At 54.8% G+C, this 21,608-nt stretch overlaps 1 protein-coding gene across 1 annotated transcript; it reads right to left on the bottom strand.

The window, feature by feature from the left end:
* On the bottom strand, positions 1-20,374 carry SOCS7 (suppressor of cytokine signaling 7). Its single transcript, XM_088068051.1, has 10 exons — positions 19,569-20,374; positions 16,137-16,201; positions 14,919-15,023; positions 13,047-13,148; positions 9,943-10,073; positions 9,158-9,326; positions 7,562-7,690; positions 6,117-6,252; positions 4,895-5,037; positions 1-3,244 (listed from the first exon to the last, which is right to left on the bottom strand). Exons 1-9 carry the CDS (start codon positions 20,372-20,374, stop codon positions 4,917-4,919), a joined length of 1,764 nt encoding a protein of 587 aa, XP_087924177.1. The 3' UTR covers positions 1-3,244; positions 4,895-4,916.
* Between the last annotated feature and the right edge of the window lie 1,234 nt (positions 20,375-21,608).

Raw genomic sequence — 21,608 nt, 5'->3', positions numbered from 1 at the left:
AACAAAAAAAACCCCAAACAACCCCAAAAAAACCCCAAAAAACGACGCTAAAAATGAGTTTTACAAACACCAAGTCAGCTTTTCCTGGCTGACCCCGTAGGAAAAAAAACAAACAAAAAAAAAACCCCTAAAACCCCCAAAATCCAGGAATTCCAGCAGTTCCTAAAATCCCCCACGAGAGGCCAAACATGCCTATAAATACAATATTTACACACAAACCCCACAGCTCCCCACCCCAAAAAATAACCAAACACACCCAAAAGTGCATTTGTGGTTCATATCAAAAAAACATTATTATTATTAATATTATTATTATTATTAATTAATTTTTTTTCTCCATTAAATCTGAAAGATTGGCCTGCAAAGTCCGTTTGGTTTTTTTTTTATTATTATTATTATTATTATTATTACTATTATTCTTTTTTTTTTTTTAACCATTTAGTAACTTTTCTCATATATTTATGAAAATAAATTATACAGCCACTATTCGAATAAATTAAGCACACACCAAAAACAAAATTAAAATTAAAATTAAAATTAAGGAGGGGAGGAATTAAAATTAAAAATAAAATGAAGCCAAAGCTGCGTCGGTGGTGTTTTGTTTTTTGTTAAATTCCAAAGGGTGATTCCCAAAATCCTGGCGAGGTCCTGCCCTGGGAGCTGCTGGAATCTGCTCGTGAAATTCCGGGAAATTCCTGGGGTTTGGGGTGAGGCCCTGGACTGGGAGCACTGGGAGCATCCCAGGGTGGAACTGGGAGCACTGGGAGCATCCCAGGGTGGGATTTTGGGAATTTAAAGCACTGGGAGCTCTCCAGGATAGGATTTTGGGGCACTGGGAGCACTGGGAGAATCCCACAGTGGGATTTTGGGGCACTGGGAGAATCCCAGAGTGGGATTCTGGGGCACTGGAAGTTCTCCAGGATGGGATTTTGGGAACTGGGAGCACTGGGAGCATCCCAGGGTGGCACTGGGAGCACTGGGAGCATCCCAGGGTGGCACTGGGAGCACTGGGAATGCCCCGGGGTGGCACTGGGAGCACTGGGTGGATCCCCCCGATCCCAAAGGATTTTTGGGAAAGGGATCCCCTTGATGGGACAGGGATGGGACACTGGGATGGGATACTGGGATGGGATGGGACACGGGGATGGGACACGGGGATGGGACACTGGGATGGGATACTGGGATGGAACCAGGAAGCTCCTGGGACACTGGGATGGGATGGGATACTGGGATGGGATACTGGGATACTGGGATGGGACACTGGGACACTGGGATGGGAATGCAGGGATGGGGAGCTGCAGGAATTCTCCCCATTCCCATTCCCGATCAGGATTGTGGATTTTCCCTTCCCAAAAATCCCCCAGCTCCCATTCCCTGTTCTCCCCTAACTCCGCTTCTCCCTGATCCTTCCCAAACCTCTCCATCCCCGAACGGCACGGGAAGGACGGAGCGGGAATTCTGCCACCACCACACCACGCAGAGATTTCCAGGATTTCCTGGATTTTCCCTGGATTTTCCCTGGAGACACTCCCAGCTTCCCAATTCCCTGCATCCCATTATCCATGCCTTTTTCCAGGATGTTTTTTTGGAGGGGGAGGGGGAGAAAAGCTGGCTCTGGCTCTCGGGAAGGCTTTCCCTCCCCCAGCCCCATGAGGTATTTCCATGGATTTTGAAGCTCAGTTTCACCTGGAATTTTTTTAAGGATTTAAGGGAGGATTTGTAGCACCTTTCGTGGCGAAGCAGCGGGATTTTCCCATTAAAATCCACGGGAATTCCAGGACAGGGATCATCCCCCGAGCTCCTGGCAGTTCCCAGGGCTCCAGGGAATCCTCAGATCCAGCAGGATGGAGCAAGTTCCCTGGATCCAGAGCACTGGAACGCTCCTCCCTGAAACACGGGAAGAGGCTTCTCCGGAATTCCCAGCCCCGCTGGAAGCTCCCCCATGGAATTCCCGCTCAGGGGGATGGAGCAGCAGATCCGAAGGGGGGAGGGTGGGAATTTGCGCCTAAAAACCGGGAAAGAGCCACAATTCTCCTGGATTTGCTGTTCCCGACGTCCCAGGGAGAGGGGGAAGCCGCTCCAGGAGAATCCTCGGCGCTCCGAAGGAAATCATTCCCGGCCTCCGGAATCCTCCAGGGACGGGCTGGAAGCGCCCATCCCGCGGCTCTGGAAGTTTGGGATCGCTGCAGGATCCAGCTCCAGCAATTCCAGCAGCAGATTTTCCACCTTCCCAGGGGAATCCTTCCCAGTGCTGGCTCCGGGAATGTTCCCTTTGGATCCACACCACGCTCTTCCTTCCTTTCTTCCACGGCTCCAGCTTTTCCCGGGATGCTCCTGCCAATCCTGAAGGGTTTGGATCTCTTTTCCCAAATCCTGGGGCAGCTGTGGAGCTGCTCGGAACTCCACACTTCATTTCTTCCCAGGGGATATTCCCAGGGGTTACTCCCGGGGTTTATTCCCAAGGGTTATTCCCAAGGGTTATTCCCGTGGGTTATTCCCAAGGGTTATTCCCAAGGGTTATTCCCAAGGGTTATTCCCAAGGGTTTATTCCCGAGGGTTTATTCCCGAGGGTTTATTCCCATGGGTTATTCCCAAGGGTTATTCCCATGGGTTATTCCCGAGGGTTATTCCCGTGGGTTATTCCCAGGGTTTATTCCCGAGGGTTATTCCCGAGGGTTATTCCCATGGGTTAGTCCCAAGGGTTATTCCCAAGGGTTATTCCCAAGGGTTTATTCCCGAGGGTTGTTCCATCCCTCTGGCTCCGTTTGCAGCTCTCCAGTGAGGATCAAAGCCTTGCCATGACGAGGCAGATGGATCTTCCCAGAGAATTCCCCCTTTTTTTTCTCCTTTTCTCCCTCTCCCCCCACCTTGAAATTCCCAAGGCGGGATCAGAAAATCCAGCGGGATCAGAAAATCCAGCGGGATCAGTTTTTTTCCTCACGCCGAAAATCAGGGAAAAATCAAAAATTAAAAAAAAAAAATTCCAAAAATCCAGAGACATCCAAACGCAAAACTTCCAGGAAAAGTCGGGAATAGTGCCGTGACATTCTTTGTTCCGCGAGGATCCCGCGGGGCCGGGCTCGGTTCCCCCAGGATTCCTTTTCCCGGGAGCCGGGGCTCCGGATCCTGCTCTGCTGGGTTTCCCGGGAATGCTGGGCCCTCTCCTCCAGGGAAAAGAGCAGGAGCAGCAGCAGCAGGAGCTCGGCCTCCTCTCCAGCAAGGCAGGAGGGCAACAACCAAATTCCTGCCAGGAAAAAACACCGGGAATCAGGATCAGACGGGATTGGGGCCTGGAGGAGAGCGGCAATGGGAATGAGGGAGGAGCAGGAGGGTTTTCCTGAGGAAAGATGGGAATGGTAAAAGGGTGGGAATCCTGTTCCCTTTCCCAAGGAAAGTTGGGAATGGTAGAACACGAAACCTTGTTCTCCTCTCCAGAGAAAGTTTGGGAATGGTAAAAGGGCGGGAATCCTGCTCCCATTCCCAAGGGAAAAAGACCAGGAAGCCTTGATCTCCTTCCCAAGGAAAACTGGGAATGGTGGAACACCAGGAAATCCTGCTCCCCCTCCCAAGGAAAACCGGGAATGGTACAAGGCCAAGCAATCCTGTTGTTCCCTTTCCCAAAGAAAAGCTGGGAATGATGGAAGAGCCCGGAGTGAGCAGCCACGGCTCCTCCAGGGGGAACAGCAGGACACGGGATTGATCCTGGGATGAGGCACCATTCCCAACCATTCCCGATCATCCCTGAGCATTCCAAACCATTCCCAGAACACTCCTGACCATCCCAGGCCACTCCAGACCATTCCCAGACCATCCTGGACCATTCCCGACCATCCCCAACCCATCCCAGACCACTCCAGACCATTCCTGACCATTCCCAAACCATCCTGGACCATTCCCAGACCATCCCTGACCATTCCAAACCATTCCCAGATAATTCCTGACAATCCCACACCATTCCCAACCATTCCTGACCACTCCCAACCATTCCCACATCATTCCCGCCCATTCCCACACCATTCCCAACCATTCCTGACCATTCCCACACCATTCCCGACCATTCCCAACCATTCCCGACCATTCCCAACCATTCCCGACCACTCCAGACCATTCCCACATCACTCCCGCCCATTCCCACACCATTCCCAACCATTCCTGACCATTCCCACACCATTCCTGACCACTCCCAACCATTCCCACATCACTCCCGCCCATTCCCACACCATTCCCAACCATTCCTGACCACTCCCAACCATTCCCACATCACTCCCGCCCATTCCTGACCATTCCCTCCCGCACCATTCCCGACCATTCCCACATCATTCCCGCCCATTCCCAACCATTCCCGCACCATTCCCAACCATTCCTGCCCATTCCCACATCATTCCCGCCCATTCCCACACCATTCCCACACCATTCCCACACCATTCCCGACCATTCCCACATCATTCCCGCCCATTCCCACACCATTCCCAACCATTCCTGCCCATTCCCAACCATTCCTGACCATTCCCAACCATTCCTGACCATTCCCAACCATTCCTGACCATTCCCAACCATTCCTGACCATTCCCACACCATTCCTGACCATTCCCACACCATTCCTGACCATTCCCAACCATTCCCACATCATTCCCACCCATTCCTGACCATTCCTGACCATTCCCAACCATTCCCACATCATTCCCACCCATTCCTGACCATTCCTGACCATTCCCAACCATTCCCACATCATTCCCGCCCATTCCCACACCATTCCCAACCATTCCCAACCATTCCCACATCATTCCCGCCCATTCCCACACCATTCCCAACCATTCCTGACCATTCCCAACCATTCCTGCCCATTCCCAACCATTCCCACACCATTCCTGACCATTCCCAACCATTCCCACACCGTCAGTGCCGGGGCGGCTCCGCTACGTGGAGGATTCCGGCTCCTGCCTGTGTCGGGAGATGAGCTGGGCCTCCTTGAGGGACAGGTACTGCTCCTCCTGCGGGTCGTAGTAGTAGAACTTGCGGATGTAGGAGATCAGGGGCCTGGAAAAACACCGGGAAGAGCCGGATCCCTGAGCCAACATTCCCAGAGAACAACCAGAGCTTCTTCCATGGAAAATCATCGGGAAGAGCTGGATCTCTGAGCCAACATTCCCAGAGAACAACCAGAGCTTCTTCCATGAAAAATCATTGGGAAGAGCTGGATCCCTGAGCCAACATTCCCAGAGAACAACCAGAGCTTCTTCCATGGAAAAACAGTTGGGAAGAGCTGGATCTCTGAGGCACAGCTCCACTGAAATTCCCAAAATATAACCAGAGCTTCTTCCATGAAAAATCATTGGGAAGAGCTGGATCTCTGAGGCACAGCTCCACTGAAATTCCCAAAATATAACCAGAGCTTCTTCCATGGAAAATCATTGGGAAGAGCTGGATCTCTGAGCCAACATTCCCAGAGCACAACCAGAGCTTCTTCCATGGAAAATCATTGGGAAGAGCTGGATCTCTGAGCCACAGCTCCATTGAAATTCCCAAAACACAACCAGAGCTTCCGTGGAAAATCATCGGGAAGAGCTGGATCTCTGAGCCAACATTCCCAGAGAACAACCAGAGCTTCTTCCATGGAAAAACAGTTGGGAAGAGCCGGATCCCTGAGCCAACATTCCCAGAGAACAACCAGAGCTTCTTCCATGGAAAAACAGTTGGGAAGAGCTGGATCTCTGAGGCACAGCTCCACTGAAATTCCCAAAATATAACCAGAGCTTCTTCCATGGAAAAGCAGTTGGGAAGAGCTGGATCCCTGAGCCACAGCTCCATTGAAATTCCCAAAACACAACCAGAGCTTCCGTGGAAAATCATCGGGAAGAGCCGGATCCCTGAGCCACAGCCCCTCCAACATTCCCAACCCTTCCAGCACCTCCACGGGAATTTCGGAGCTGCCTCCCAAAGCTCCAGCACGGCAGGGAACTCCTCATCCCCAAACCCCTCAGAATTCCCACCGCATCCCTAAACCCCACGGAACGTCAATCCCGCTATCCCCAAAGCTGGGAAAGTCAATCATTCCCTCCCACATTCCCATGGAGGGAATTCCATGGATTCATCCACGAGGGAATGGCGGGACTCACTTGGGCAGCGGGAGCTCGGGAATGTGGTCGATCCGGACCAGCTGCCGGATGCGGAAGCGGCACAGATGCTGCAGGGATTTGACGTTGCTGAACCTGGAGACGGGATACAGGAGCTGGACGGGCGTCGGAGGGAGACCTTGGAATTTTGGGGGGAAAAAAGGAGATTTTGGAGATCAGGATTAGGCTGGAAAAAAAGCGGGAAACGTTGGAGGGTTGCGTCGGAAAGGAAGCGCCGCCGATTCCGAAGGGAAAGGGAATGAGGAGATTTAATTAAGGCTGGGATCCATCAGGAACGATGGAATTCTTGATTGTGGGATGGAATTCCATGGAATCGTGGAATGGGTTGGGAGGGGCTGCAAAGCTCAGCCGGTCCCACCCCGCGATTTCCAGTCCCGGATGGCTCCAACCTGGCCGAGTCCAAGGAATTTTTGGAATTATTTTCCCGTTTTTCCAGGGGCACACACAGGGAAATGAGCTCTGGGATGGGAAATTCCCCCCTGGCTTGCAGGGACAGCCCAAAATCACGGAAAACTCGGATTCTTGGGGCAGAGCAGCAGCTGATCCCAGAAAAAAATGAACCATTCCCAGGTTTACCTGGAATCCTGGAAAATCCCATTCCCAGGTTTACCTGGGACCCTGGAAAATTCAATTCCCATTCCCAGGTTTACCTGGGACCCTGGAAAATTCAATTCCCATTCCCAGGCTCACCTGGCACCCTGGGAAATCCCATCCAGGTTCACCTGGATCACAGGAAAATCCCATTCCCTAAAACCCTGGGAACTGCTATCCAGGCTCACCTGGAACCCTGGAAAATCCCATTCCCATTCCCAAGCTCACCTGGAACCCTGGAAAATCCCATTCCCATTCCCAAGCTCACCTGGAACCCTGGAAAATCCCATTCCCATTCCCAGGTTTACCTGGAACCCTGGAAAATCCCATTCCCAGGTTTACCTGGGACCCTGGAAAATCCCATTCCCAGGTTTACCTGGGACCCTGGAAAATCCCATTCCCAGGTTTACCTGGAACCCTGGAAAATCCCATTCCCAGGTTTACCTGGAACCCTGGAAAATCCCATTCCCAGGTTTACCTGGAACCCTGGAAAATCCCATTCCCAGGTTTACCTGGAACCCTGGAAAATCCCATTCCCATTCCCAGGTTTACCTGGAACCCTGGAAAATCCCATTCCCAGGTTTACCTGGGACCCTGGAAAATCCCATTCCCAGGTTTACCTGGAACCCTGGAAAATCCCATTCCCATTCCCAAGCTCACCTGGAACCCTGGAAAATCCCATTCCCAGGTTTACCTGGAACCCTGGAAAATCCCATTCCCAGGTTTACCTGGGACCCTGGAAAATCCCATTCCCAGGTTTACCTGGAACCCTGGAAAATCCCATTCCCATTCCCAGGTTTACCTGGAACCCTGGAAAATCCCATTCCCAGGTTTACCTGGCACGCGGGAGCGCAGGAAGTAGAGGAATTTCCCGTTCTTGGAATGCATGATCGCCCGCTTGATGAACTCCACCACGGACTGGCAGCGATCCTCGAACTTGGGGTGGCACCACAGGCTGAAGGTCCCTGCCAGGGACAGCATTCCCGTTATCCCAGGGATTTTTGGGAAAACACAGGAATTATTCCCGTTATCCCAGGGAGTTTTGGGAAAACACGGGAATTGTTCCCGTTATCCCAGGGATTTTTGGGAAAACACAGGAATTATTCCCGTTATCCCAGGGATTTTTGGGAAAACACAGGAATTATTCCCGTTATCCCAGGGATTTTTGGGAAAACACAGGAATTATTCCCGTTATCCCAGGGATTTTTGGGAAAACACGGGAATTATTCCCGTTATCCCAGGGAGTTTTTGGCACAGCATTAATGAAAATATTTAATGGTAAATATTCTGCTACTGAACCAATGAAATATTATATATTTTATATTTTTTAATTTTATATTTACATATATTTTATTGCTATTATATATATTATTTCTATTCTATATATGTATTATATATTACATATTATATTTTGATTTATTATATATTATAAATATAAAATATATTATATATTATATATACTGTGCTATATATAGCATGCATTATATAATTATATAATATTTTTATTATAATATAAATATAAATATACATATACATAAAAATAATATTATATAATTATATATTATTGATATTATAAATATTTCCTCACCTCGGATCCAGGAATGCCATCCCAGATCCAGGAATGCCATCCCATGTTCCCTCACCTCAGATCCAGGAATGCCATCCCAGATCCGGGAATGCCATCCCAGATCCAGGAATGCCATCCCGGCTCTGGGAATGCCATCCCAGATCCAGGAATGCCATCCCAGATCCAGGAATGCCATCCCAGATCCAGGAATGCCATCCCAGATCCAGGAATGCCATCCCGGATCCAGGAATACCATCCCATGTTCCCTCACCTCAGATCCAGGAATGCCATCCCAGATCCAGGAATGCCATCCCAGATCCAGGAATGCCATCCCAGATCCAGGAATGCCATCCCAGCTCCAGGAATGCCATCCCGGCTCCAGGAATGCCATCCCAGATCCAGGAATGCCATCCCAGATCCAGGAATGCCATCCCAGATCCAGGAATGCCATCCCGGCTCCAGGAATGCCATCCCGGCTCCAGGAATGCCATCCCGGCTCCAGGAATGCCATCCCGGCTCCAGGAATGCCATCCCAGATCCAGGAATGCCATCCCGGCTCCAGGAATGCCATCCTGGCTCCAGGAATGCCATCCCGGCTCCAGGAATGCCATCCTGGCTCCAGGAATGCCATCCCGGCTCCAGGAATGCCATCCCAGATCCAGGAATGCCATCCCAGATCCAGGAATGCCATCCCGGCTCCAGGAATGCCATCCCAGATCCAGGAATGCCATCCCGGCTCCAGGAATGCCATCCCGGCTCCAGGAATGCCATCCCGGCTCCAGGAATGCCATCCCGGCTCCAGGAATGCCATCCCGGCTCCGGGAATGCCATCCCGGCTCCGGGAATGCCATCCCGTGTTCCTCACCTCGGTAGTGCTCCATGCGGGTGTGGTGGGTGATGCCCTGCGAGCGGAAGCTCAGGCTCAGGATGTAGCGCGGGTCGGAGCTGTCGCGCACCAGGAAGGATCCGTCGGGTTTTCCCTTCAGCTTCATCTCCGCGTCCTCCCAGTTCATGGGGCCCCAGTACCAGCCGCACTGGGAACGGGGAGAGGCAGCTGGGAACGGCGGATCCCCAGGGAATTCCCTTGGGAATGGGTGATTCCCGAGGGAACAGCGATTTCCTGGCGATTCCCTTGGGAATTCCCTTGGGAATGGGTGATTCCCGAGGGAACAGCGATTTCCTTGGCGATTCCCTTGGGAATTCCCTTGGGAATGGTGATTCCCTTGGGAATTGCCTTGGGAATGGTGATTCCCTTGGGAATTCCCTTGGGAATGGTGATTCCCTTGGGAATTCCCTTGGGAATGGTGATTCCCTTGGGAATGGTGATTCACTTGGGAATTCCCTTGGGAATTCCTGTGGGGAATCCCAGAAGGGCAGGATTCCCAAATCCCGATCCTGGAGGGGCCAGATTCCCAAATCCTGAGGGTCTGGATTCCCAAATCCCAAGCCCTGAGGGGCCAGATTCCCAAGTCCTGAGGGTCTGGATTTCCAATTCCCAAACCCTGAGGAGCCAGGTTCCCACGTCCTGAGGGTCTGGATTCCCAAATCCCAAACCCTGAGGAGCCAGGTTCCCAAATCCCCGTGCCCAAGGGGCCGGATTCCCGAATCCCAACCCCGGATTCCCGGATTTTCCCGCCCGGATGCCGGTACCTTCTCCAGCTCCCGGAGGCTGGCGGCGAAGCTGCTGGGGTCGGGCCGGGCCAGGGGACACTGCAGGTGGGGAGGGGGCGGCTGGCCCGGGGCCTCCGGGGGCCGCAGGGGCACCATCCGGGGAAAGGCGTCTGTGGGGACACATGGGGACAGCGTCAGGGACAGGGACACATGGGGACAGCGTCAGGGACACATGGGGACACCGTCACTGTCACCCAGAGAGACACGGGGACACCGTCACTGTCACCCGGAGACACACAGGGACACCGTCACTGTCACCCGGAGACACACAGGGACACCGTCACTGTCACCCGGAGACACACAGGGACACCGTCACTGTCACCCAGAGACACACAGGGACACCATCACTGTCACCCAGAGACACACAGGGACACCATCACTGTCACCCAGACAGACATGGGGACACCGTCACTGTCACCCAGAGTGACACGGGGACACCATCACTGTCACCCAGACAGACATGGGGACACCGTCACTGTCACCCAGAGTGACACGGGGACACCGTCACTGTCACCCAGAGAGACACGGGCACACTGTCAGGGACACACAGGGACACCGTCAGGGACAGGGACACATGGGGACACTGAAAGGGACACACAGGGACACCGTCACTGTCACCCAGAGACACACAGGGACACCGTCACTGTCACCCAGACAGACATGGGGACACCGTCACTGTCACCCAGAGTGACACGGGGACACCGTCACTGTCACCCAGAGACACACGGGGACACCATCAGGGACACATGGGGACAGCGTCAGGGACACATGGGGACACCGTCACTGTCACCCAGAGAGACACGGGGACACCGTCAGGGACACACGGGGACACATGGGGACACCGTCAGGGACACACAGGGACACCGTCACTGTCACCCAGAGACACACAGGGACACCATCACTGTCACCCAGAGACACACAGGGACACCATCACTGTCACCCGGAGACACAGGGACACGGTCAGGGACAGCCAGGGACACTGAAAGGGACAGGGACACACGGGGACACGGTCACTGTCACCCAGAGACACAGTCACCCAGAAAGACATGGGGACACTGACAGGGACAGCTGGGGACACTGTCACTGTCACCCAGAGAGAGACAGGGTCACTGTCACTGTCGCACAAAACCCAAGGTCACTGTCACTGTCACCCAGGGTCACTGTCACTGTCACCCAGGGTCACTGTCACTGTCACCCAGGGTCACTGTCACCCAGGGTCACTGTCACTGTCACTCAGCCCAGGGTCACTGTCACTGTCACCCAGGGTCACTGTCACCCCCAGGCCGGCCCCTCAGGAAGGAGGGGGACACGGGGTGACCCATGGGGGGACAATTCCTGCCAGGGGACACTTTGGGAAGTGCCTCCAGCACCTCCAACTCTTCCTTCCTGCTGGAGGGAATCCCAGAAAAGGGACAGGAATCCCGGGAAAAGGGACAGGAATCCCAGGAAAAGGGACAGGAATCCCGGGAAAAGGGACAGGAATCCCAGAAAAATGGGACAGGAATCCCGGGAAAAGGGACAGGAATCCCAGGAAAAGGGACAGGAATCCCAGAAAAAGGGACAGGAATCCCGGGAAAAGGGACAGGAATCCCGGGAAAAGGGACAGGAATCCCGGGAAAAGGGACAGGAATCCCGGGAAAAGGCACAGGAATCCCGGGAAAAGGCACAGGAATCCCGGGAAAAGGCACAGGAATCCCGGGAAAAGGCACAGGAATCCCGGGAAAAGGGACAGGAATCCCGGGAAAAGGGACAGGAATCCCGGGAAAAGGGACAGGAATCCCGGGAAAAGGGACAGGAATCCCGGGAAAAGGGACAGGAATCCCGGGAAAAGGCACAGGAATCCCGGGAAAAGGCACAGGAATCCCGGGAAAAGGCACAGGAATCCCGGGAAAAGGCACAGGAATCCCGGGAAAAGGGACAGGAATCCCGGGAAAAGGGACAGGAATCCCGGGAAAAGGGACAGGAATCCCAGAAAAAGGACAGGAATCCCGGGAAAAGGGGACAGAAATCCCGGGAAAAGGGACAGGAATCCCGGGAAAAGGGACAGGAATCCCAGAAAAAGGACAGGAATCCCGGGAAAAGGGACAGGAATCCCGGGAAAAGGGACAGGAATCCCGGGAAAAGGCACAGGAATCCCGGGAAAAGGGACAGGAATCCCGGGAAAAGGCACAGGAATCCCGGGAAAAGGCACAGGAATCCCGGGAAAAGGGACAGGAATCCCGGGAAAAGGGACAGGAATCCCAGAAAAAGGACAGGAATCCCGGGAAAAGGGGACAGAAATCCCGGGAAAAGGGACAGGAATCCCGGGAAAAGGGACAGGAATCCCGGGAAAAGGGACAGGAATCCCGGGAAAAGGGACAGGAATCCCAGAAAAGGGACAGGAATCCCAGAAAAATGGGACAGGAATCCCAGAAAAAAGGACAGGAATCCCGGGAAAAGGGACAGGAATCCCGGGAAAAGGGGACAGAAATCCCGGGAAAAGGGGACAGAAATCCCGGGAAAAGGGGACAGAAATCCCGGGAAAAGGGACAGGAATCCCGGGAAAAGGGACAGGAATCCCGGGAAAAGGGACAGGAATCCCGGGAAAAGCGACAGGAATCCCGGGAAAAGGGACAGGAATCCCGGGAAAAGGGACAGGAATCCCGGGAAAAGGGACAGGAATCCCGGGAAAAGGGACAGGAATCCCGGGAAAAGGGACAGGAATCCCGGGAAAACAGGACAGGCAAAGCTCTGTGGAGCTGGAGGAGCGCAAAGCAGAAGGGGAACGCACAGGAAAGTTGTGGGGGAAGGACGGAATGCGCCTGGAATTCTGCTCTTCCCTGCCCTCCTTGTCGGGATGGGATAAACCCCAGAGGAACCGGGAAAAAACCGAGGAAAAACTCCAATTTCCCGAGGGAAAGCGGAGCCGGGACCTCCAGGACAGCGGGAAAACCTCGGAGCAGAGCAGGGAAAAGGAAACAAAACCACACACCCCATCCCCCACCCCCCCCCCCCAAAAAAAAAAATAAAAAAAAAATAAAATTTAAAAATTGGAGATTCCAGGAGGATTCCAGGAGGGAAAAGGCAGAGCTGGAAAAGCTGACCTGGGGCGTGGGGCGGAGGAGGAGGAGGCAGAGGGAAGGATTGCAGGGAAGAGCCCATCGGACCCACAAGCACAGCCGGAGGCAGCGTCCCACTGATATCATCTAGGAGAGAGCACAGCGTCAGAAAACAGGGAAAAAAGAGCCCGGAAAACAGGGAAAACAGCCCGGGGAAGTGGGAATGTGGAGGATGTGGGGATTCCCACGGCCCTTTGGGTGTTGTTGGAGGAGGGGGGTGGGTTTTCCGGCTCTGGAGAGGGAATTTCAGGGATTTCAGGAGATGGGATGTGCTCCTGGTTTTATCCTGTTCCTGCTCAGGGGAGCGGCCCAGGCTGGATCCTGCTGGAGCAGCCGCGATTTTCCGGGGACAGGGAAAGGATCCGGCCGTGGTGGGAGATGGAAAAGTCCCCAAAGGAGCAGGAATGGGACAAAAGCAGGAGGAAAGACCCCAAAAACAGCGGGAATGGGAAAAAAGCAGGAGGAAAGACCCCAAAAGCAGCAAGGATGGGACAAAAACAGGGGGAAATTCCCAAGGGTTCCAAGGACAATCCCCAGGGTTCCAAGGACAATTCCCAAGTTCCAAGGACAATTCCCAGTTTCCCAAGGACAATTCCCAAGTTCCAAGGACAATTCCCAGTTTCCCAAGGACAATTCCCAAGTTCCAAGGACAATTCCCAGTTTCCCAAGGACAATTCCCAAGTTCCAAGGACAATTCCCAGTTTCCCAAGGACAATTCCCAGTTTCACAAGGACAATTCCCAGGTTCCAAGGACAATTCCCAGTTTCCAAGGACAATTCCCAGTTTCCAAGGACAATTCCCAGTTTCCCAAGGACAATTCCCAGTTTCCCAAGGACAATCCCCAGGGTTCCAAGGACAATTCCCAAGTTCCAAGGACAATTCCCGGTTTCCCAAGGACAATTCCCAGTTTCCCAAGGACAATCCCCAGTTTCCCAAGGACAATCCCCAGTTTCCCAAGGACAATTCCCAGTTTCCCAAGGACAATTCCCAAGTTCCAAGGACAATTCCCAGTTCCCAAGGACAATTCCCAGTTTCCAAGGACAATTCCCAGTTTCCCAAGGACAATTCCCAGTTTCCAAGGACAATTCCCAGTTTCCAAGGACAATTCCCAGTTTCCCAAGGACAATCCCCAGTTTCCCAAGGACAATTCCCAGTTTCCCAAGGACAATCCCCAGGTTCCCAAGGACAATTCCCAGTTTCCCAAGGACATTCCCAAGTTCCAAGGACAATTCCCAGTTTCCCAAGGACAATTCCCAGTTTCCCAAGGACAATTCCCAGTTTCCCAAGGACAATCCCCAGTTTCCCAAGGACATTCCCAAGTTCCAAGGACAATTCCCGGTTTCCCAAGGACATTCCCAGTTTCCCAAGGACAATCCCCAGTTTCCCAAGGACATTCCCAAGTTCCAAGGACAATTCCCAGTTTCCCAAGGACATTCCCAAGTTCCAAGGACAATTCCCAGTTTCCCAAGGACATTCCCAAGTTCCAAGGACAATTCCCAGTTTCCCAAGGACATTCCCAGTTTCCCAAGGACAATTCCCAGTTTCCCAAGGACAATCCCCAGGTTCCCAAGGACAATTCCCAGTTTCCCAAGGACAATTCCCAGTTTCCCAAGGACAATCCCCAGGTTCCCAAGGACAATCCCCAGGTTCCCAAGGACATTCCCAGGTTCCCAAGGACAATTCCCAGTTTCCAAGGACAATTCCCAGTTTCCCAAGGACATTCCCAGTTTCCCAAGGACAATTCCCAGTTTCCAAGGACAATTCCCAGTTTCCCAAGGACATTCCCAGTTTCCCAAGGACAATTCCCAGTTTCCCAAGGACAATTCCCAGTTTCCCAAGGACATTCCCAGGCAGTACCGAGCAGGCTGAGGCTCCGGCGCGGCGGCGGCGGCGGCGTGGGAGGGTGAGGGGAGCTGAGTCCTCGCTGGGAAATGTCCACATCCACCAGTGACACCGTCTCACCTGGAAAAGGAGACGGAAAATCCCGGTTGGAGCCGGGATCAGCCACTCCCCATCCCTGGGATGAGGAAAAAAGCAGGAATTCCACAGGGATTGGGAGGTTTTGCTGCTTCCAAATCCAATTTTTCCGTCTTTGGAGAGGCCTCGATCCCTGCCCAAAGCTCAGGGTGAGGGAATTTGCCCCGAGGCCGGAGCCTGGATGGGATGAGGGATTTTTTCCAGCATGGAATTCCCACATCCAGCGGAGCTGATCCATGTGAGGATGTGATCCCGCTCCAAAAGCCACAAAAAATCCACTTAAAAAAGGGGGATTTTCAAATGAATCAATGATATATAAAAATAATAATATATGTCTTTTATTTTTTATATATTTACGTTTTTATATCACATAGAAATATAATATGTATATAATATAAATATATATTTTATATATTATATATAATGTTATATAATATATAAAGATACAAATATATAAGTATAGATTTTTATTGATTTATATTTTATATTATCTCTAGATATAAATATATAAATTTATATTATATTATATAATAAATATATTAAATTATAACTTTATTATATTTATTTTATATTACATTATTATATTTATATAATATTATTATATAATATTATTATATTACATTATATGACATTATATTATTAATATTATATTATTATTATATTTATTTTATATTATATTACATTACATTATATTATATTATAATTTTATTATATTTATAATATATTATATTATATTTATATTATATTATGTTATACTTATATTATATTATTTATATTATATTATATTTATATAATATTATTATATTATATTAATATTACATTATATTTTATTATATTTGTATTATATTTATATTATATTATAGTATATATTTTATATTATTCTATTTCTATAATATTATATATATAAATATATATATATTTATATATTTATATATATATTTATATTTATATTATATTTATAATTATTTTATATTTATATTATATTATATTATAATTTTATTGTATTTATTTTATATTTATATTATATTATATTACATTTATATTTAATCCACAGCACAACAAACCCCGAGGTTCCACCAGTCCCCCCCAAATCCTCACCTGTGAAGAGGGGGCTGAACACAACCGGGGAAAAGGCACTTTGGGTTCTTGTCAGTCTGTGTTTCCTGCGGGGGGATGGAGGGAAACGGCGTCACGAGGGGTGAGGAGACTGAATCCCACCAGGAGAAAAAACAGGAGAACCTTCTCCAACCACGAGAACCTTCTCCAGACAGGAGAACCTTCTCCAACCAGGAGAACCTTCTCCAGACAGGAGAACCTTCTCCAGACAGGAGAACCTTCTCCAGACAGGAGAACCTTCTCCAGACAGGAGAACCTTCTCCAGACAGGAGAACCTTCTCCAGACAGGAGAACCTTCTCCTGCCACGAGAACCTTCTCCAGACAGGAGAACCTTCTTCTGCCACGAGAACCTTCTCCAGACAGAACCTTCGCCAGACAGGAGAACCTTCTTCTGCCACGAGAACCTTCTCCAGACAGAACCTTCGCCAGACAGGAGAACCTTCGCCAGACAGGAGAACCTTCGCCAGACAGGAGAACCTTCTCCAGCCACGAGAACCTTCTCCAGCCACGAGAACCTTCTCCAGCCACGAGAACCTTCTCCAACCAAGAGAGCCTTTTCCAGTCATGAGAACCTTCTCCAGACAGGAGAACCTTCTCCAGACAGGAGAACCTTCTCCCACCAGGAGAGCCTTCTCCCACCAGGAGAGCCTTCTCCCACCAGGAGAGCCTTCTCCCACCAGGAGAGCCTTCTCCCACCAGGAGAACCTTCTCCTGCCACGAGAACCTTCTCCTGCCACGAGAACCTTCTCCTGCCACGAGAACCTTCTCCAGCCACAAGACCCTTTTCCAGACCACAAGACCCTTTTCCATCCTTCCCAGGACCTCCATCATCCACACGTTTCTCCATCTCCTAATTAGGGCAGGGATCCCAAAATCCACCAAAAAAACCTTTTCCATCCTCCCCTGAGGGATCCCAAGGGTGCCAAAAATCCACGGAGCAGCCTTGAGGTGTGACCTGGTGCATCTCACGCAGGTTTGGGCTCTGAGATGACACAGGAACACCTCAAAAATTGACACCAGCAAGAAATAATGACAAATTTGGGTCCTCTCCTGTGCCCATCCTCGTCCTCTGCCCCGGAACCTCCTCTGAAGCACAAATTTCTCCCAAAAAGGAGCAGTTTTAGGAAAAAAAGTTGGATTTGTGGTGACCACCAGATCCATGGAGACCACCAGATCCTTAGTGACTACCAGACCCTTGGACTCATGAAGACCACAAGATCCATGGTGACCACCAGATCCATGGATTCATGGGGACCACCAGACCCTTGGACTCATGGGGACCACCAGATCCATGGATTCATGGGAACCACCAGATCCATGGTGACCACCAGAGTCCTGGACTCTTGGTGACCACCAGACCCATAGATTCATGGGAACCACCAGACCCTTGGAGACCATCAGATCCTTGGACTCATAAGGACCATAAGATCCATGGTGACCACCAGACCCTTGGACTCATGGTGACCACCAGATCCTTGGTGACCACCAGACCCTCGGACTCATGGGGTCCACCAGACCCATGGTGACCACCAGACCCTTGGAGACCACCAGGTCCATCCCATACCCATGGGGGCCACAGGTCAGGAGGCAACGACTTCCAGCTCCCAGCAGAACCAAGGAAAAGTCCTGGTTCATCATCATCACCATCATCATCACCATCATCATCCCACCAGGACACGAGCAAGAAGGACCATTAATGACCCATCCCTCAATGCCAGGACAGGATTCCCGGAACCAGAGGCAGCAAAGTTCTGTCTGACCCACAGGAGCTGCTGCATGGGGCACCTTGAAGTAACCTTCGTTAAAAAAAGCCTAATTAGTGCGAGGAACTGCACGAGAACTGACCACCAAAGCGACCACCAAGGTGACCACCAGACCAGAGAAGACCAGGCAGCGATTCCCAGGTGTTTCCCTGCTCCCAGCACCGCTGGAATAATCCCGATCCCAAAGCTTTCTGTCATTCCAGGCACCTGGTTTGGGGCTGTTGGAGTCATCTGTGGCCAAGGAGCCGCCGTCCGAGGCTCCTCAGGAGCTCCAGAGAGGCCTCAGCATCTGCCCAGCTGCGGGGCTGGGAGCTGGGGCTCCCCACCCTCCCCTGCTTCAAAGGGGAGCTCATTTTGGGGTAATTTTGGCCTCCTCGGGCTGCCGAAGGGCGCTGTCCCCACACGCCGGGGCTGCAGGTCACGCCTGACCCCGGGTCAGCAGCTCCAGCCTGGAGAAAAACTTCCTGCTCATCCATCAGGAGGAGGAACCACAGCCCGAAATCCCTGCGGAGGGTGAAGGAACCCCGCAGGGGAAGGGCTGTGCTGTGACCCCAAATCCATCTCTTTATTCCCTGCTGCACGGACCTGGGTCTTCTCCCGGCCTTCTCCTGGAGAAACCTCAGCTCTGCAGCCGGGAATGTCATGGAAAAGCGGTTCCAGGAGCCCGGGAAGCAGCGACAGAGCGGCCCTGGACTGGCCACAGCTGGGACCGAGCAGCAGGGGTGATGGAACAGGGATGAGGGACAGCAGGGACATGAGGGACACCAAGAGATCCCGGGGTTTGTCCCCCCATCCGAGCAATGATCCCTGCGGGAGATCTGAGCACCCACAGCACCAGAGCCTCGGGAAATCGCCCCTCAGCACACGGGAGGTGACAGAATGCCAGTCCCTTGGGGACAGAGGTGTCACCAGAGGGGACAGCGCTGCCCCAGCGCCTGCAGCACCCCACCATCAGCTGTGGAATCACAGAACCTGGAAAAACCCTCTGAGATCAGCCAGTCCAACCTCCCACAGAACCCCACTGCGTCCCCAAGTGCCACATCCACACATTCGCTGGACAATTCCGGGGATGGCGATTCCACGGGCAGCCTGTGCCGGTGCCTAAGCACATTCCCCACCAACAAATCTCCCCCAAAATCCAACCTGAACCTCCCCCGGACACAGCTTGAGTCACCGCATCCCTTGTTCCCTGGAGCAGAGCCCGACCCTCACCTGGCCGCACCTTCCTGGCAGGAATTTGTGGAGCAAAAAGATCCCCCCGGAGCCTCCTCCTCCCCAGGCTGAGCCCCCCCAGCCGCTCCTGGCGGGACTGATGCTCCAAGCCCCGCTCCCGCTGCTGCTCCCAGAGGTTTTTCCGCCATCCCCGCCAGGGATGCAGGCCTGGATCAGCGCGACCCTGCTCCGCCAGCCTCTCCCGGTCACCAGCGTCTCCGCGTGAGCCACGAGGCCTCGTCAAAGCGAGAGGTTTGATCGCCGCACGGGATGGCCCCGGTGCCATCCCCGCTGCCACCCCCGGTGCCATCCCCGCTGCCACCCCCGGTGCCATCCCCTGGCGCCACCCCCGCTGCCCTCCCCCCTGCCACCCCCCGGGCCACCCCGGGTGCCATCCCCTGGCGCCATCCCCGGTGCCACCCCCGCTGCCCCCCGTACCTGCCCGGCTCCTGCTCCCGGCCGCGGGCCCCGCTCACATCCGTCAGGCTCCCGGCCGAGGCGGCGGCGCTGGCGGCGTCCCCGGTGGCGGAGCCGCCGCTGCAGCTCTTGGTGCGGAAGAGGCGGCTGAGGCGGATGCGGAGCGAGCCCTTCCTGCCGCCGGTGCCGGTGCCCGCGGGCGGCGGCGATGGGCCGGGGGCTGCCGCTCTGCCGGCGGCGCGGGCGGCCCCGCGCCCGGGGGACCCCTGCTCGTCCTCGGAGCCGCTGCCGCCTTCATCGGGCTCCAGCGCCTCGAGCACCAGCAGCGCATCGCTGGTTTCCTCCCCGGCGGGCGGCCCCAGGCACGGGCAGGGGGTGCCCCCCGCGCCCGCCGCCCCCTTCGCCGCCCGCCCCGGCGGGCGCAGCCCCAGCGCCGCCAGCTGCAGCTCCAGCCCGCTCTGCGCCGCCGCTCCCCAGCCCGCCGCCGCTTTGGGCTCCAGAGCGCCCCGGTGCCGCGGGCACAGCTCGGCCCCGCCGCCCCCCGGGACCCCCCCGCCCGCCGCCGCCGCCGCCGCTGCCGGGCCGCAGTCCTCGCCGGGCCGGCCCTCCGCCGCCGCGGTGCGGGAAACCATCAGCCGCGGCCGCGGGCTGCGCAGCGCCGGCCCGGCCCCCGCCAGCCGCCCCCCCCCGCCGGGCCCCGCGCCCGCCGCACCGGCACCGGCGCCGCCCGCCGCGCCCGCCTCCGGCCCGGTGCCATAGCCCAGCAGCCGGCTGAGCACCCGGTACGAGGCCGCGGGGGGCGCCGCCGCATCCCCGTCGCGCTGCATGGCTACGGCCGCCGCATGGCCCGCGGGGACCGGCACCGCACCGGGACCGGCGGGGGCCGCCGCCGCCCTCGCACGGCCGCGGCGTCCCCCCCCCACTAAAGCCACCGCCGCCGCCCCGCCCCCGCGCTTCCGCCGCTGGCCGCGCCCCCCGGTGCCGGTCCCGCCTCTCCCGGTGGGTTTGGTCCCGCCCCGGTGCGGGGGGCCGGGCCCCCCGGCCCCCCCCGACCGCACGTGGAGGGGCCGCGGGGACGCGCACCGAGCACCGGGAACCGCTCCGACCCCCCACCGGCGGCACCGGCACCCACGGGTGGCTCCGGTACCCACGGAGGGACCTGCTCCGGTACCCACGGAGGGACCTGCTCCGAGCACCGGGAGCCGCTCCGAGCCCCCAGTACCCAGGGGCGGGACCGGTTCCGAACCCCGGCACCCACCGGCGGTCCCGGCAGCCACGGGGCGGGGGGGTCACGGATGGTGGGGCCGGGGGGCAGCGAGGGCTCCCGGGCACGCAGCTCCAGCCGTGACCCACCGGACTCATCCCCCGCGCCGGGACCGGGGGATGCGGTGGGGGAAACTGAGGCACGGGCACGCGGCGCTTCGCACCGCCAGCTCTGCGCGGTTCTTGCCCAGTTCTGGCGGGCAGCGCGTCCCAACCGGAGCGGAGCGGACGGGGACCGGCTCTCCCCACGCTCCCCCGCGGGCTGGGGCTGGGGAAGGTCATCGTTGCTTAAGGCTGGAGCAAGGAAAGTCAGCACCCTCCCGTGCCTCAGTTTCCCCTCTGCACCCCGGGTCTGCTGCGCAGGACATCACACGTGGGGGGTGGGCTTCAGATCCTCCTCTTGACCCCCACCCACCACCCCCGGCCCCACAGGGACACCCCCCGTGGATGCCACCCCCCATTCCCACCCCACGGCCGGGCACTGCGGGGTTGGATCCCGGGACCATACGGGGATCCCGCGGGCGCCCCGTTCCCCCCGGCTGCCGCGGGGCCGCGGGGAGGGAGATACGGGCAGGAAAATTCCCGTTCCCGTTGCCATGGCTTCCCATCAGGATGCGCTTGCATCACGGCCGGCCCGAGGGGCCGGAGCGCGGGGTCCCCTCGGGGTGCGGGGTCCCCACGGGGCTCAGACCGGGGGGCTCCGGGCAGCGCTGCGGCCCGAGCGGGAGCGCGGGGGCGGGCGGGGGGGGCTCCGGGCAGCGCCAGCCGCTGAACACGGTTTGGAGCCGGTGACGTCTG

The sequence above is a fragment of the Pseudopodoces humilis genome, chromosome 29 (genome assembly GCF_049639895.1).
Source record: "Pseudopodoces humilis isolate 2021_Gansu_Grassland_sample_001 chromosome 29, ASM4963989v1, whole genome shotgun sequence".
Lineage (NCBI taxonomy): Eukaryota > Metazoa > Chordata > Aves > Passeriformes > Paridae > Pseudopodoces > Pseudopodoces humilis.
The sequence above is the reverse complement of the archived record's forward strand: the minus strand, read 5'-3'. Positions and strand labels throughout refer to the sequence as shown.

Excerpts from the sequence above, each read along its gene's own strand:
- SOCS7 (XM_088068051.1), bottom strand. The coding sequence starts at position 20,374 with ATGCAGCGCGACGGGGATGCGGCGGCGCCCCCCGCGGCCTCGTACCGG. Across the intron at positions 15,024-16,136 it reads GTTCAGCCCCCTCTTCACAG|GTGAGACGGTGTCACTGGTG; the intron begins GTGAGGATTTGG and ends CTCCTTTTCCAG. Across the intron at positions 9,327-9,942 it reads GCCTCCGGGAGCTGGAGAAG|TGCGGCTGGTACTGGGGCCC; the intron begins GTACCGGCATCC and ends CCCCGTTCCCAG.